This window comes from Primulina huaijiensis, chromosome 18 (genome assembly GCF_012295235.1).
Source record: "Primulina huaijiensis isolate GDHJ02 chromosome 18, ASM1229523v2, whole genome shotgun sequence".
NCBI lineage: Eukaryota > Viridiplantae > Streptophyta > Magnoliopsida > Lamiales > Gesneriaceae > Primulina > Primulina huaijiensis.
In genome coordinates this window covers 1190195-1208597 of record NC_133323.1, presented here as the reverse complement: position 1 = coordinate 1208597, position 18403 = coordinate 1190195, and the positions used below count along the sequence as shown (strand labels likewise).

Here is an 18403-nt window from a genome sequence, read left to right as displayed (position 1 = left end):
AAGCGTTCGATCCTACAATTGATATCAGGGCCAAGATTACGGGTTTGATTCTCATTGATTGCAGTGAGTGCAATTATTGGGAGGGAGATTGTTTGGTGCAATAATTGTCCCTTCTGGAAGAACGATCGGACCATGGTGCTTGAGCTGCCGTGTGATTTAAAAGATTTGAGTTGCACCATTATCATCACATATAGTTTTTGATAAATCGTTAAACGCTCGGTCCTACAGTTTTTACAACAGTTTATTTATCTTTTTAATTGTTATCTTCGATCCGAACAAAAAACAACATAATTTTTTTAATTTAATTATTTTTATTGTGTATGCCCACATATCGTGTCAATAAGTATTAGTATATATTATAAATAAATGTAATTAATATAACAATCTCACACCTAATATATGCGTTCTCTTTCGATATAAACAACTAATTATTCAAAATGGCTAATTAATCTAATATATTAACTTAGAATTCATCAAATTTATTTGCTGAATAATCTCTACTTTCATGTATTGAACTAAACCGATATATTTATCCATTTATTTCGTTATTTTCAAATAGATGTCACACACGTTGTTTATAAAAAATTTCAGTGTGAAATAAATATTAGTCAATTGTTTGCTTTACCACTTCGTATATTTATTTACGTATGTAACTTTTTATATATTTACAAATTCTCACACCTCTTAACCTGTTTATGAATATTTCGTATTTCGTTCCAGGAATATGTGACAACAGTCCATGTGACCAGAAATATTAACAAACGTTGTGTGCTTTGCAATCTTGGAGATGAATATGCCCATCACTTGTACTTTAGTTGTCCTATTTCGAGTGGTATTTGGAACGCCATCTGTGAATGAGGAAGATTATGAGATCAACATCGACAGTCTTGCAGAAGTACAAAACGATATATCGGGGCACTTCGACATTTGCCAGAATGAGATGCACTGCATTTGCTGCTACGGTGTACCAGATATGAAGCTTATGAAACCGAGCACTCTTTGGGAATGAGATATCAGATTTGAGGTAGACGATTAGGAAGATCATGATAAACATCTTTTATTGCTTTTCTAGCGCTAGTGATGCACTTTATTGTAAAGATTTATGACATTAGTTACTACATTATGCTTGTTGTTGAATTCTTAAAGATGTCAAGTATAGTTTTACTGTAAACATTTTTTACATATTTAATGGAATATCATTTTCGTTTAAAAAACTATATATATACTTAAATCTTTGTGAATCTCATCAAAATAAAATGAAAAGTGTTATATATACAATGAAAACTACATACGATTACACATTGTGTGTGAAATTATAAAACTATACAAATACAATTTTAAAAGAGTCCTTTCAATCAAATTGTATTTAGGATTAAAAAAAAATTGCATTTAGGATAGTTTTACAATTTTAATATCAATATGTAACCGCATGTATAATCTTCATTGTATATATATNTTGATTATCAAAATCTGGCCGATCTGACCCATATTTCTGGCCTTGGTTGGTTTTTCTTCAGTCCTTTATTACCAGCTCAAAGGCCCAAAGGCACGACACTGTTCATACAGCTATCCAAAACGTTTGATGAAAAAAATCACATATTGGAGGCGGCATTCTATGTCATAAATCATTTGAATTTAAGTATGTAACAATTTTAAATATTAAATTTAACTAATTATCTCATCAATGGTTGACTGGTAACAAAAAAGATCAACATATTATCATGTCATGTTCAAATGCTTAAAATTCGTTTTTTTAATATTAATTTTCTGTATATTTGATGAATTTGATATTTGCTCTTTTCTCAAATGCCAGATATGCAATATACAGAATGAATGCAAAAAATTCCTCTAAAATTCTCTATCTTTATTTTTTAACCTTGGAACCCACAACTGCCATTTTTTTGTGCATTTTAGTCTGAAAATCACGTCCATCAAATAAATCACACTAAAGGAATTGAAAATCAGATCTCTTGATAAGCACCTATCATACCACCCTACCATCTCAATTATATACCTTTGAGGGGCAAAACATTAGAAGAGAGTCTCCATCTGTTTATCAAGTGCATATATAATCGATCATCACCTAAGTAAACTCCTTGGATAAATAAGATCTGAAGTAACTAAATTGAAACACAATCATATCAAAGATATCACGATCTTAATGAAATCAAATATGATAAGATATGTGATTTGATTTCTTCTCACTACAAGTAACAACAAAACTGCTGAAAATTTTTACCTTCTCACTGTCGTCATTTTAGCTTAAAATCAGTTGGAGGCATGAAAAATTCAGAATTTAAACCGCAAACATTGAAATCGACCTCTTCGATTTTCCAAGATTCTTCCAATTCCCTTTTGTGGTTTGCTGATTGCTCCCCATATCTGAAAACAGTGACAAATGTCTTCCCACTATGTGCGATATTCACATTATCTACATACTTGTAGCCCTCGATCACAGATTCCATGCTCGTTTCCCAGAAAGCGTCCCCATCATCTTTACTGGTTTTCACCGTGAGTAATCTGGAATCCTCTAACTTAACCAGTAGGCCGGATCTTTGGCTGAAGTATCCCCATATAGTGTGATGAATAATTTCGGATTTTGGGTTGCTTTGTGCTTCTAGTGTAGATTGGTTTGCATCTAGCTTTAGTATGAAGCAATCTTCGTCGTTTATGATTTTTTCGCCTATGCATACTGCATCGATAAACAAATTGGCTACCGAACGTGGATCCAGGCCCTGTAAAAGTCATCAAATCAATAGGACAAAATTTAGAAAGAAGGGGGGGTTCGAATGTTTTAATTACCTGAAAGAATCGGCGTAAAGGTCTAGGAGGACCCTTGGACATAGGCCTTAGCTGATTTGAAGATTGTCTCCAAGAAATCTTGCCATTGCTTCCTGATATAACCTTGCATCCCGAAATCAGCAGCTCTAAACACCACTTGTCGGGATTCTTCTGCCACAGAACGAAGCCTCCTGCTTCGTCTGTGCTCGTAACCTTAACACTTTCGTTATCACCTTGATGAAAATCTGATGCACTGATTTTTACCTGTCCCATTGCGCACATGCTGTTTACCGCGTTCAGTGCCGGTTGCCCTCCTGTTGCGGCTACGTATTGTTGCACTATGTATTTGGCTGTTGAAGCTTCCTAGAAACGATGACGTACATATAGGAAAAAAAGTCCTTCGCAATAAGTTATGAGTACTTACAAATGAGTGACTATTTATACGCGATTAAACAAAGTTTGTAGATAATATAAGCCACATTGAAGGATTGAGTGTGCACCGCAAGAATTTGAGTACAAACTTTCTACTTTACTATCGTTTTAACTTGAATATACAATTGAACCAACAGTAATTCTAGAATTGTTTTGCATGTTAACTTGCTCAAACATGAACGGTGCAATTCATGTTTTCACCCAAATTCCTTATTGTGATGCATGTATTACAGATCAGATAAGATCTCAGCGATTATCAAAAGCTCAGATATACAAAACTTTTATCTTAGTTAAAACTTGTTATATGATATAATGTATATATCTATTTATGCTCCATTCAATGTTCCTCCGATCGATTACCGAAGGGTAGGGAAACTCTAAATAACCATTGGATTAAAATCCAAAGAGAAAATATGGCTAAAACCAGTATCATTTACTCACAATGGAAGCATGTTTAACGGGACGATGTATGGATTGATCCAGCTGAACTTGCATAGGTATAAGAGGAGATCCCACAAAATACAGAAGGAAGCTCAATTCATTATATCTTCCGGCAATGATCGGCGAGGACCACTTATCGGACGTCTGAGCTTTCATCCACGTCGCCATATTCTGCCACCGCACCGCCACATTATTTCCCATCCTGGTGAACATCTCCTCCGGGATCGGCACCTCCAGCACAGTCTCCAGCCCATCTTCTCTGTCAAAATTGGGGCACATTTTTCGCATGAAATTAGCCTGTTTGTTCTTCTGCTGTGTGTTGGAATGCATTACTTTAGCCGTTTCTTGGCTGGAATTGAAAATACGAGTAGGATCTGACGTGAAAGAGAACAAAATCAGGCTTGTTTTTCGCAGTAATTGTGAAGAACAGCAGACAGATCAAGCTGTGAATGTCGGAATCCTAAATCATGAGATACTTGTACGTTTTGGTCATGGACACCTGGAAGGTTTCCCATATTTTTAGGGTTTTGTGAGGACATGATGACTCAATATTGGAATTGATCTCTCTAAAAATTAATCTATCAATTACTAATTATCATGCATACTATAATTAGTTCGATACTATTTCAAAATCGTAAATCATTGTATCTTAAGAAAAGAATTATTTCGTTTTAAAATAATATAATTTTGACTATATTATCATATATTGGATTATTTTAACATCATATAATATAAGAGATTCTGGTATACAATATATTATTGTAGCAATGCACGTACGATATGATCGAACTGCTTTTCCATTGAGTTTAACTTAGAGAGGCCAAATTCAATGCCTCTTATTTGAAACAAAATCTCGAGTTCGAGAAACACACGAAGTACCTTTCAAATTTTTTTATCAAAAAATAAAACAACGAGGCCCCATTCGAATATACATCGACAAAATATGTACACTAAATGCTGAATGACCTACTTGGCCAACAGGTAGCTGTAAAATTCCTTTAAATTTAAAACAACATTTTAGAGCAATAAATATTTTCCACATTCAAAACTTTATTTTCTAAAAAAAATAAATATAATCCGAAATCAAGTCCTAAGTACTCGCTTAAGTACTGATTATCATAAATATTTAGATAATTTAGATCACATTTGTAGTTGACAAGCAAAAAGAAAGAGAGAGAAGAAATTCATATTTCTCACCCATGTATCTATTTTGAACAACTATATAAAATTTATAGTTTTATAAACATATATATATGCTATAATTCAGAGTCATTATCATATGATAGTGGGACATTTATTTTATATTCTTAAAATTTATGAAATTTGAAATGTGACAGATGAACTGAAATTGAAAGCTAGCAAATATCTCTGCAAGATGATAAATCGATTTCAATATTTTTGGCGTTGAAATCTTTATCGTATTAGCTGACTTTTGGGCCAAGACTTGTGATCATCCACGAAAAATATAAACAAAATGACCACTAATAATTCAAAAAACAAAAATCCTTCTGTTCCATTTTTTATAATCGTATTAAAAAAAGGGGGTGTTATCAACAATCCACGTACATATATACTTTATTTTATATTTTTCTATTTCATCTGAATAAGTATACAATACAAATTATACCCTTCGATGACACGGACACCTATTAAATTTTGAATTATAAAAAATTATTTATTTTTTGTCTGAAAATTAATAGAAATGACAAATAACTACATCTAATTTACGTACGTACCCTTAGTCCCTCGTAAAACAAATTGCTCGGAAATCTATATATGATGAATATCGAACGATCTATCTACTACTAAAAAAACTTGACGATTCAGTACTTTTGGTGATTGATATCCTAAATGATCGAAGACATTGCCACTACCATATTTAAGAAGTTTTATCACTTTTTTTGATCTTGTTGATTAAAACTTAATACAAAATTCGACACAATATCACATTTTAATGCATTAACGTCAAATTACACCAAACAAGATTTAGTTTCTTTAAAATACAAAGTTGGAGTGATACAATTATTATGTCAAGAATCGACAAGCTCCACTTGCCTGTTCCCGTTCTTGGAGTTTACAGCGCCTTTGCTGAATATTTCTTCCATCTCCTCCAGCCTCCGCCCCTTCGTCTCTGGTAAACAGAAGTACACGAAGAACCAGGCCACCACCGCTACACTGGCGTATAAATAGAACGCGCCGCCATAAGTTATGGCGTCGGCAAGAGATAGAAATGTCATCGAGACTGTGGCGTTCATAACCCTGTTCATTCCCACACTCACACTGGCCCCGGCCGCCCGCAAATTCATGGGGAATATTTCAGCACTGTATACCCAGCAAACAGGGCAAAGACCGATGTTGAAAAACATTATAAACATATACACAAAGATTAAACTTAGTACAAGAGCCCACAGCAGCTTCTTTTCTGCGTGTTCCACCATAGTTAAACAGGTTCCAAGCCCTGTAAGGGCTACAATCATGCCGGTGATGCTGACCAACAGAAGTTTTCTCCGGCCAACTCTGTCGATTATGAAGGTGGAGATTGTTATGAATGTCAGTTTTGTCAACCCGACTCCAACTGTGGCTAGCAGGAGCTTCCTCTTCGCCATCACGCCTGCCTTTTTAAAGATTCTAGGGCCGTATAGAATCACAGCTTCAGTCCCTGTCGCGTGTTCGAAGAAATGGATCCCAACACCGGCGATTAGCATCCTCCGCACAGTTGGGGTCGGTTTGAATAGCAATTCCTTCCACACACCAGCTTCGCCTTGCGCAGTTTTTGATTTCGGGACTATTACAGTTTCATCGGTGCAATTTTCGTCAATCCCTGCTGCTTTTTTGATGTCTTTTAATCTCTCCTCAGCTTCTTCACTGTCATCACACACTTTGTACATGATTTTCTTGGCTTCCCCCAATCTGCCTTGCATAATGAGCCACCGGGGGGATTCGGGCATCTTGAGGATCCCGATTGCCAGAAAAAGAGAAGGGAGTGCTGCAATTCCGAGCATTATTCTCCAACCGAGCTTCAGACTCAGTCTTGCGAACACGTTGTTTGAGATATAACCGAGCAAGATCCCTGTACTGATGCCGATTTCCGGTAAAGAGGAGAGAAACCCACGAGTGTTCGCTGAAGAAATCTCGGCGGCGTATACAGGAGCAATCATCAAGGCGAAGCCGACGCCAACTCCAGCTATGCACCTTCCCGCGAGAAGAACTCCGTAATTTGGCGAATAGCCCATAAGAATGGAACCGAGCATGAAGATTATGGAGGCCAGGACTATTGTGTAACGTCTGCCGATGTAATCGGAGGTTCTTCCGGCGCAGAGAGATCCCACAAGCGCGCACAGGTTCAAGATCCCCGCGAGTACTTCCAGTTGACCTTCCTTGATTGTGAATTCTTCCTTGATGAAAATCATGGCTCCACTCATGACTCCAGTATCTGCAAAATATCCCAGAAAACATGAGAGATGTGTCAAACGGACTCCGATTGAATCCAGAACAATTCATCAGGAAATTAATAAAGGACATCTGGACATCTTTTATTCACGTAATGTTTTTAAGATCCTAAAACAATGCAAAATAACAAAACATAAACAACAAGCGTTGTTTCCTCATGCCAATAGATAAAATAGACAGAAAATCACCATAGCCAAAGATTATCGATATCATGGAGCCAACCACTGCACAAGCACATGCATATTTGTTAAGCTTTCTCTCGCCATGGGCTTTAATCGTCGCACCAGCCTCCATTGTTACATGCACGGGGGTTTCTACAAAAGAAAAATGGGCTTTTGTGCATACAAAAACAAACTCACGAAGTAAACGCTTTAATAAAAACCAAATATGCAATGTGGTTTTTTCTCTCTTGTTTTCTTGAGAGCTTTTCTGAAAGGATCTTCAAATAAAAAAAAAGGTAANTATATACCATGTATAAAAATGCTGTAATCTGTTGGTTCCATAATTATAGCTGTTTATTAATTTTTATCCAAAAGTCTGACAACAAGTGGATAAGAATCCGGTCCAAATAACTTTTCCCGGATTAAACGCGTGCTTGAGATTGCATCTGACTTGGGACTCTTGATATAGCTAGGAGGCTAAGGAAGAAGATAAAAAGACAGAATCAAGAACGAAAAAGGCTTTTTAATTTGCAAGCATACAGATAATGAATGAATATAGATAACTGTGTATAGGATTTGGATGCATTCAAAAAAGTCAACTATCAATTTTTTAAAATGAATTTTCGATTAACCAACACATACCACACATATAATTTATGCTTAGTGTTCTTCTTGCATGCTACATATATCTAAAAAATTTAAAACATAAATAAAAATAATCTTGAAGATTAAAAAGAAGATTCTGCGTTTTAATGTAAATTTATTATGATCTTCACTAAATCAATTAAGAATCGGCTATTAAAGAGGCGTAGATTCTTAATTAAACAGCAAGCTGATTATATTTCTAGCAGTCCAAACAATCGACATAGTATACTAAGGGCACAACACCCATTTAACACCCCTCTCCATTGTGAGTGGGCGTTAGGAGAATTGAACGCCCCTGTATCAGTTTATTTTTTTTTAAAAATTGGACAATTAAAAACGTCGCTGATTTGCTGACACACGGGCCCCACGTGTTTTGAATTATTTTAATTATATTTTATATTTTATGAACGCCCCTCTGTCCGATTTTTTTTTTTAATAAAATTGGACATTTAGCGATGGTTTTGAAAAAACCGTCGCTATTTGCGACAGATTTCCACAAACCGTCGCTAAACGTTGTTGCCTTATTTAATGTATTGGTTTAAAGTAGTCGTTGGAATCACCAACTTCGTGCCGACTTAGTTGAACATATTTGGTCACAATACAACAACAATCCTTGAATTAGTATTTTGCATCTTCTCTTAAGTTTAATTTATTTTCTTTTATTTTTATGCAAGTGTTATTAATTATTATATGTTGTACCGTTTTATTTTAGGTTTATAATAAATTTTTAATTTTAAATAAGTGACACTCATAAAATTAAATTATTTTACGTACTAAATATATAAAAACATATTATTATTAATATAAAATAATAATAATTTAAATTTCTTAAAAAATTTGAAATTGAATTTATTTAATTTAAAGTAAGAATAAGATGAATGAGTGGACAACGGGACCTACAAATAATGAGTGTTAATGTTAAAATGAATGTGGGAAAATAGATGTATTAACGTAATGTGTATGTGTCATGTGGACCCTACGATTTATGATTAGGTGATGTAATTAAGCTAGTTCTTAATTAAGTGAGGATGTTAAATAAGTACCTGGCCACATGCATCATTATAAACCAGATGGGTTTGCATTGCACGTGCTTTCGACTGTGAATTTGTATTCTTCTTGTTAGCATATTCCTATGAAGATGAACTTTTTGGAACCAGATCGGCATCTGTTAAATATATTTAAAAAACTTTGAAATTTGAAAGTGTGCTTGAAAGTTCCATAAAAAAAATATAGTGTGATTGAAAGTGGAGTTGGGGAAATGAAGTATTATGGAAAACAAAGTTTCATGATTAAAATACATTTTTCATAAGTTAGAGATAGGAAAAAAAACAAACATTAAATTTATAAAACGACTAAAGTGATTCACAAAAACTTTTGTGAGACTATCTCTTATTTAATTTATTCGTGAAAAAAATTATTTTTTATGTCAAAAATATTAGTTATTATTGTAAATATAAGTAGAGTCGACTACTCTCATATATACTTACTATTATAATAATAATGGCCCAAAAACTTGACGCCCTATTCCTCCAACAAAAATATAAGAACATAATGCCCTACCAAGCATCCCATACAATACCGTAATCACAAAATATATAGACCTTTATGTTAATTTTTTTTAAGTACTTTTAGCGCCATTTTTTTTTCAATAAACCTTCATAATTTGTACTCGTCCCCCGTGTTTTAAATGAGTCAAAGAAGATAACAAATAAACTAAATTTTTCGAATTACATAAAATATATTTCATTAAATACGAAATGGTCTTAGATAATGGTAGAGTAATTATCATCACTTAAAATAAATATAACGTTGTATTATGATTAATGAATTTCAAATATATATAGTCATAAATTTCAAACTCACGTCTTGTATATTTACATAGTGTTTAATTAATGTTATTTATTATGAATTTAAAATTCACTTTTATTTGAAATCTATTTACTTTATGTAATTAATGTATGAATAAAAATATAAAATTTGATCTATTATTTTATTGTTATAATCAAATTTTTTTGAATTTTTTATCCATCTACCTAAAATTTTATTCCCAATACATGAAAGTCTTAAAGTTTAAATTTTTTTTTTGTCAATTTAGTATAATACACAGATCTAAAGCCCTAGAAGTTGACTCTTGGACGGAGACGTGTAAGACGAATGTGTCACGAGTCAGCTACAGTCGTCGAGTCATTGTTTGGCGAAATTATTAGCGATTTTTTAAATTAATAAATTATTATTTCACATGTTTCAATAATGTTATAAAACGGGCTGGGGATGGGCAGAGTTACAACAGTTGGGCCTTGTTGGGATAAAGCCCATTTTAGTGCCTATTGTTTAAGTAAGGCAATTCTTCATAATATTAATCCCTCTTCTTTTTCATGTGCCAAAATAGTCCCTTGTACAATTTAAATATGGGGCAAAATGGCCCCTCCCGTGAGCTTGCCGTTAAAAAGAGACGGAAATCATCCGACTCCAAGTTCACATGATACTGTAACCTGCTGTCACATCGTCATTTGCTCTCTCCCCTAATCTCACTATTTCTCCAAGCCGTCCACCAACAATGCTAGAAGAAACCATCAAATTCCGTTCAAAGAATCATTGAGAATTGCCTTGGACAATCGGTACTAAAATGAGCTTTGTCCCGATTTTGTTATTTCGAGGCAGCACGGCCAAACCCTACTTGAAATGTTCGAATGTTCCATATATACAAATGAGCATCTGATGTCCTATATAAGAGTTGGCTTTGGTGCCACTTTTTACTGTCTTCTTTCCCCTTGGAAAATACATCGTTCACCTCGTATACCTTGGCTTTATATTCGCCAGCATTTGGGCGGAAACTCACTTTGAATTTTTTACGCAAAAAAAAAAAAAAACATAACAGAAGGTCAAGAAAGAAAGACTGATGATTTGATAAAACATCATAATATTTTTTTATTATGTTTCGCAGATATATTTCATAATATTGTGTGGATGATGCAAGTGACTTTCTGGCAGTGTTTATTACTTAGGAAAAGCGCAAGTCGGAGGGTTTCAAAAGACAGTCGGAGATGGTGCTTTGCTGGCATGACAGGTCACTTGTTGCCACATCATCATGGAGGAATCAAGTAAATAGTAGCTGTGATGCTGTATTCCGTAACGGTGCTGTTGCTTTATCGAATATATAATATAATAATATTATAGTCATAATCCCTAGGCAAAAACATGACCTTGTTATTCCGTAGTTTGAAGTTAGTCTATGTCACACTAGAGTTTTTTCGGATTATTTTATGATACACCTGGAATATTTATCTCATACGATATAATCAAAAGTTAACCTTTTGATCATCATATATATACCAACTTTCATAAAAATGTGAGTCCATGTCAGAATAAGAGGAGAAACACTCTAAGTGTAATGTAGACTAACCCAGAGTTTTTCTCTCCCTATTCCAATACTATGATAACATGTGAGATCCTAATATTTTTATGAAAGATGACATATATATTATGATCGAATAACTAATATTTGACATCATCGCAAGGTGAGATACTCCATCCGAATCTACACTAATTTGACCTTTTCAATTAGAATTCGAATTCAAACCATTTAGCGAAATATACACCAACTAAAACCTTTTTAGGAATAATCTTGCTAATGTTTTCCTTAGTTTTGCAATTGAGAAAATAATAGTTTTCAAACGGTACCGAATACCTACTGATAAAATGGCATAAACGAAAGCTTGCACGCCAACAAGTTAAAAGGTAAACAAAGCAAGAAATCATTGGACGGACAAAAAAAACAATCATGCTGATAAACTACTTTTAGATGTAAGAATTAGGATGTGGAAGGTGTTGGCTAAAATTGTTACAGTATGATATTAAATATGGATGAACGGTGTAAGAGTATATAACTTCAATGGACCTAGAAAGTACTCACAACGTGGTCTTGTCGGCTGCAAGTATGACAAAATGGACTCTCCACAGGCATGATCTAACGGTTACCTTCGTCCCCACGGGACTCAGAACGTTACGCGGGGTTACCATTCTCAATGTTAGATATGGCATCTTCACCACGCAAGCTTGTTAGCTCGCCCTGTTTCAAGAGCAAAAAAACGCATAATTTAACATTAAGTATTCGAGAAGACCGAAAAGTTGATCGTGCTATGGACAATTTTGGTAACAGGAGCACTTCATTATGCTGTGAACTCGCTAAATTAAAGCAGTTTTACATTAGGATATGATAATTAGAAAAATATATGTTCCAAACTTTTTATATAGACGCCCTATAAGCCATGTTCAACCAACCATCAATGTAATTTTAAGAAAAATGCCTTGTTCCATTGCCCATTCAGAAAAAAATTTGGGTTCGCATATCAGAAAAAAGAGGAGTCATCAGAAAAACCTTTATGGCGTTATTCTCAGATGTGAGTTTCTCGCATTCTTCTGAAAGCCTTTGCAATTCATCTCTGAGGGTACGGTTCTCATTACTTAAAGTTTCCACCCTCTGCTGTAGCTCTTCACACTCGGCCTGAGAGGAATGAGAAAATTGAAACATTAAAGAACATTTACACAAGATGACAGGACTTATTCACATAAAAGGAGGCCAAACATGCGTAGAGATCGTGCATTCCAACCCCCACCCTGGATTATGTGAGCACAAAAAAGACAGTCATCTAATTAATATAATTAGAGTTCAACACAGCCTCATAAATAATACGCTTCAACATAGCATCATTTGCCTCGTTATTCGTCCCTTCAAAAGAATCACCATTCAATCTAGAGACACAACACAACATGATGTTGGAGAGCAGTAATCAAGTCTAGCAGGAATGGCTTTTGGACTACTGTACAATTTTAAAAAAATTAGTTGACTTGTCACCGCAAGCTATAACTTTTGGCCGCTGTGAAAAGAATTGAAATATGATGCTTGGGGCTAGCATGCGATATAAAATATTACCTAGTACTTTTGGTAAAACAATAGATACCCATTTTACATATGATATGTTCATTTTGTGCAAAACATAAATCTAGAAAGGGAAGTAAAATATTCGATCGCCCTAAAATGCCATAATCTAGGTGGAAGGTGTGAGGCCACTTTGACACACAAATGCCCAGAATCCATAACTTTTGAAGATCGAGAAGTGAATCTATTAGGAAAAACAACAAATAAATGGTTCTTTGAAATAAATTATTTAGCCATCTTTATTTAAGCAATTTTCTCAAACCCCTTTTAATTTTAAATTCTTTTTCAGAACTTCAATTAAATGTATTTGCAATAAGGCCGATATTAGCGTAAATTGAAGACAAACACAGCAATAGAAAATGCATCACACCTGCTTCCGTAATCTCGATCTCCGAGCAGACTCACGGTTGGATTGCTTTCTCTTTTGTCTTTTAAACTCACGTTCGTCCTGTAAAACTAATGTCAAGGCTCTATAGTTCACCACTAAATTAAATTCGTTGCTTCATTTGTGAGAAAAAAACATATCCAATCAGGCATGGGATAAATTAATGATCTCCTCCATTTTAAGATTCCCAACCCTTCCTTGTTTGGTGAACGAAGAGATTCCACCATTTCAGCAAGTCTAAATCTGTCTACAACAATGTGCCAAAAATCTGTTCACAACAAGGCTTTTTAAAATGGCGAGAACTTTCTTGCTATTTATTTATTGCTCAGATAATCCAGGAAAGAAACTAAATCCATTTCTCCTGAAGTAATTAGTTACAACTGCAAACCTACACGTGATGTACAAAAGTTTTCCCCTTTAACTCACATGCATATAACTTATAAAATAATAGTTCCACAGTCAAGATTTGAAGGATTTTTTCTTTATTTTAAGGAATTGCAATAAAATAGGAGCAATAGAGTTCTTTCCATTTATATATGATTTTATTAAGTAAAAATTTATTCCATAAATTACTCTTTTTATTTCCTATTTATTGTATCACTTTACCAAGGAATAAAATAAGTCTTTTATCGGTGCTCTAGTTTTCTCTATGGGCTGCCCTCTTTAGCTATATCCACCAAGGAGATAAGCCATATGAACAAGCAACTGCACGAGTGTTTCCAGTTATCAAAACTTCACTCAGTGACCATGGTAGCAAATCACCCTTTGGTTGTGATAAAACTTCAAATTCAAGCACCGAAGCTAGATTACTTTCAAAAACAAATATTTTACCCAACCAACCACGTGACTTAGGTGCACAATGCAGGATCCTGACTTACATCTCTCCTTCTGCGGTTACAAGAAATTACAGATCCACTCTCGAGCATCCATTCAAAGATAATTCAAATTTCATGGTCCCCCAGCACCCAACTTTCTCATTTATTATGGCCCCGTAATAACTTCAAAAATATAATATTGCACTCATACTTAGATTATGTAAGTCGTCATACATATTTTACAGACCTTCGACTTATCCATCCCTAACATGAACAGGTTATCTGCTTTGTTCAAACAGTGAAGAAGTTTTTCCTGACATGAAAGAGTGTAAAGATGATAGAAAACTCAACTATAGTCAATTAAGGAAATATAGACTAACGCAAAACTGGATAAAATGGAATCAACCATGGCACTGAAAAACACAAAATGATATAAATACCTGAACCCGCTGATCATTCATCATCCCAGATGGAGCTACAGAGGGAGACACACCAGGTGGATTGGGACGAAATTTCATAGGGCCAGAACCAGCAGGCGATGCATTCCACAAATCCATGCCAATGTTCAGATTAGTTGCAGGCATAGAGACAACAGGATTGCCAGGTATGGTAGTGTGGTAATTGGCTGGAACGGCATTGTTCCGTACATTTGCCCCTGATATTTCAATAAACAGTCTTGTCAACTGAGACTAAGATAAAATGTATTTCAATAAACAGTCTTGTCAACTGGGACTAAAATAAAATGTACAATGGGATCCCACAAAATTTACCTTCAGCAAGCATCTGGTCAAAACTTCCTTTCCTGGTCGCAGAAAATTCCTATAAATCATAATCAAATTTACTTCAACACCAAGTATCATAACCATCAACTTGCTTCAGTATATGGTAAAAAGTTTTGAGGTATTCAACACTCTAAAAGTGAGTATTGCAGTAGCAGGATAAAAGTTTGCATGCCATTAAAGCTGAGAAAATTGCCTGATTATTATCATCATCATCACTAGCATCTGAAGAATCTTCACTCCCGCTTTCAGCACTGCTCATAAGCAAACAAACATTTAAATATGTGAACAGAAGCAGTAATTATAGGCATCAATCTCAAATGAACCATCAAAACTAGAAAGCAACTCTAGCATTAAATCTATCACAAGCCACCTTTGTGCACCAACATCATTTCCAGATCCTGAAGCTGCTTTTCCGCCATCTTTTGACCCGCCACCCACCAAAACCTGATTACCGGATGCACCCTTTGCTTTTTTACCAGAAACACGGTCTTTCCCCTCAGTGGCTTTGCCATCAAATTCTGCAGTTCCGGGTACTGTTCCTGGAGTCTGTAAAGGGAATACGACAAGCAGCAACAATAAAAGTAAAACTTCAGAAACACCTTTGGATACAATGTATCAGGTTAAAAACAGCACGCCCCTGCGAACCTCAAATCAGGGACAAAATTCCTTGGGATTATGAGTTAATTTAAACAACCAAATATTACCGCTGCCATATTGGGATGGGTATAGACTCCTGCAGGTGGATACAAAGCTGGATATGGAACTGGGGTCCCATATGGTGGCATGAGAGGATGCTGAAAAGTATTTAAAACAGTTCATCATAAGACTTGTCTGCAAGGAAACTCAATCTGTATTTCACATTTTATAGATACAGAACACAATTAAAAAGAATCACCTGGCCCCCCCACATGTAGGGATGGGGAGTATGAGAAGCAACAGTTGAAGCAAAAAATGGCGGAGTTGCACCAGCACCGTAAAAAGCCTAGGAAACAAGATGCGTTGTTTGATTAGTAATAGTATTCCCATCAGATGCCATATTTTATATTTGTGTCCGTCAACACTCCACGACAAATGAAAGCTGAAAGAAAACATATAAAAACCTGTATAGAGCTTGACCAATCAGGATATGAAGGAGTGGCTGGCGCTTCCTGTAATTTCACAATTGAACAGGGAAAAGGACCAGGAATGTTAGTTAGCAGAGACAAAGTAGACAAATTCAAACAGAATTATATACCCACAAACGTAGTCAATTGGCAAATGAAAATACATAGATAACAAAAGGTGTACCTGTGGTGAGGAAGTAGGTTTGGAAGACTTTGTTGGAGTGCCCCCGTCCCCAGCCTCCATTAGAGAAGCTGAATGCAGTTTCTCGCCCACTCTTGTGGGACAATGCAGTACAAGATTTTTGTATTAATAAACAAAATCTAGTCACCTGATAATATCACAATGAATGCAAAAACGTCAAAAGTCCATTCTAGTCTAATTTAGAAAAAGTTTTTAATGCTTATGTACTGAAAGGAAACTTAGGGCCTAGAAGAACGAAATCCAGTTATGTACGTATCATTTGACAGGATCCGCTCATAAACAGAATTAATTAGCATTTAACAAACAAATCCTCGGTATTAAAATGAATAGTCAACGCTATAACTCAAAAACTCCTGAAAGATGATTGATATGGGCATCCAGAATTTCCTGTGGTCCTCATTCGTTTCAGCTCAAGTATTTAAAAATATAGTAGACTTTTGTATCGGCTAAACACTAAAGGAAACAGATGAAAAGCACAACAAAATATTTATCAAGGAGCAAAAACAATCGGAAATTTTTATTTATTCATGAAAAAATTTGTTTCTTTTAAAAACAGTTATTAGACATACATATTTAAAATGTTGAAAATGCCAGAGGCAGAGATAAAATATTTGCATGCAACGGCAATCACTTTGAAAATCATCATCATTCAAGTTATAATCCCAGACTAGTAAGATAAGCTACGTGACTGTCATGTCTCCATTATGCTACATTAAAAAAAACATTAATCCGAAATTACTAAAATACTACTCGAAATTTCACGGCAAACCAATTTTGGCATCACTCTTACTTCACTGATATTTTAATCTCCTCCCACTGTTAAAGAAGCGTATATATTTTATGAGACTCACTTACCAGATCAAAAGTCAGTTAAAACAACAGCCACTTTAAATAATTATAATAAAAACGCCATGAAAAAAACCAAACAAACGGTTATGATTATGTATCACATCTAACAGGAGCAAATGCATCCCTCAAATATAACTAATATATAGTCTCGTTCACGCAATTGAATACAAGACTTCAAACCAGAAGCATTCGATTATGCCTCACTGAGTCGATTCCTCGATTTTATTTTACACACTAAAAACTTAAATTTCCAATCACGGGCCAAATTTAAACTATAACGCCTAAGACCAAATCAACACAAGTAAAAAATCCCACAACTTTATACTTAGTTCCGTATATAACTCGGCAAAGAAGCATATCGATGTGTCTGGAAAATATGTGCGTCTGTGTGTGTGTGTGTGTGTGTGTGTGTGTGTGTGTGTGTTAGAGAGAGAGAGAAAGAGAGCAAGAAGAAAGAGAAAGGGAACTGACTCGATCCGCAAGAGTGACTGAGGTGGAAGGAAAGGAGTCCAGCACGGACGTGTTTGTTTGTTCCTCTTACAATAAACAAAATTATCCTAAATATAGCGCCAAGTACCAAACCCACAACCCAAAAACACAGGTAACTCTTGCCCCCCAACGGCAGCAAGGATCAGGTTTATATGTGCAAATTCCAACGTCGTACCGAACACAAACCAAAAGAAAACAATTGGCCGAACTAAGATGAAAATCACACCAATTATCCTAATCTCCAACAACAAAACTTCAATCAACACTTGCGAGAACAGGTAAAGGGTGAACTTTTTTAAGACCTGGAGATTTTACTGGAATTGGTAGGCAAGTTTATCTCTTGGTAAATTCCAGACTTTAGATTGATGGGTTGTCCAATGGGGGGAAGAGGAGAAGGTGTGGAGAGTGACACGTGAGGAAGAAAGACGAACACAGCTGTCGAAAAGCGAATGGATAGGAATGGGGAAATTCTATGCTGGGATGACCGGGCAATTGACTCCTGTTCTGCCTCACTTCTTATGTTTTTTGGCAACCAAGATTTGAGACGATTTTACGATATTTTGATTTCAAAATCTTATTTTTATTGTTTGACAAAGTAATTCAAAACAAGAATTTGAATTTGTTTAGAATTTTATGGGATTTCGATGAGTATATCCAAATCCCATCAAATTTGATAAGATTTGATATGATTTGGATTTTAAAAACATACAATTACTTTTTTATCCAAATCCCATCAAATTCGATAAGATTTCTAAAGATATCTTAATCAAATTTGAAAATTCCAAATTCGAATAAATACATTTTTAAATTTTAAACCAAACCCCAAATGGAATTTCAAATACTTGAATTTCCAAATCCAATTCCAAATCAAAATTCATATTTATAAAGAACCAAACACACTTGTTAATTTTAATATATCTAATAATTGA

At 34.9% G+C, this 18403-nt stretch overlaps 3 protein-coding genes and 1 long non-coding RNA gene across 4 annotated transcripts; 1 reads left to right on the top strand and 3 right to left on the bottom strand.

The window, feature by feature from the left end:
• Positions 1-2115: 2115 nt before the first annotated feature.
• On the bottom strand, positions 2116-4181 carry LOC140964997 (uncharacterized). Its single transcript, XM_073425022.1, has 3 exons — positions 3655-4181; positions 2803-3144; positions 2116-2735 (listed from the first exon to the last, which is right to left on the bottom strand). The coding sequence occupies exons 1-3, from the start codon at positions 3982-3984 to the stop codon at positions 2253-2255; spliced, it is 1155 nt and encodes a 384-aa protein (XP_073281123.1). The 5' UTR covers positions 3985-4181; the 3' UTR covers positions 2116-2252.
• Positions 4182-5586: 1405 nt separating this feature from the next.
• On the bottom strand, positions 5587-7559 carry LOC140964048 (probable polyol transporter 6). The gene is made up of 2 exons (XM_073423540.1): positions 7293-7559; positions 5587-7087 (listed from the first exon to the last, which is right to left on the bottom strand). The coding sequence occupies exons 1-2, from the start codon at positions 7396-7398 to the stop codon at positions 5685-5687; spliced, it is 1509 nt and encodes a 502-aa protein (XP_073279641.1). The 5' UTR covers positions 7399-7559; the 3' UTR covers positions 5587-5684.
• A 4082-nt stretch (positions 7560-11641) lies between these two features.
• Positions 11642-17964, bottom strand: LOC140964049 (G-box-binding factor 1). Its single transcript, XM_073423541.1, has 12 exons — positions 17457-17964; positions 16119-16263; positions 15932-15979; positions 15727-15813; positions 15536-15625; positions 15202-15377; positions 15025-15082; positions 14820-14868; positions 14490-14704; positions 13220-13297; positions 12289-12414; positions 11642-11979 (listed from the first exon to the last, which is right to left on the bottom strand). The coding sequence occupies exons 2-12, from the start codon at positions 16176-16178 to the stop codon at positions 11914-11916; spliced, it is 1053 nt and encodes a 350-aa protein (XP_073279642.1). The 5' UTR covers positions 16179-16263; positions 17457-17964; the 3' UTR covers positions 11642-11913.
• Positions 16280-17581, top strand: LOC140964050 (uncharacterized). Its single transcript, XR_012172807.1, has 2 exons — positions 16280-17383; positions 17438-17581. It is a non-coding gene; the product is annotated as an uncharacterized lncRNA (long non-coding RNA).
• Positions 17965-18403: the final 439 nt, after the last annotated feature.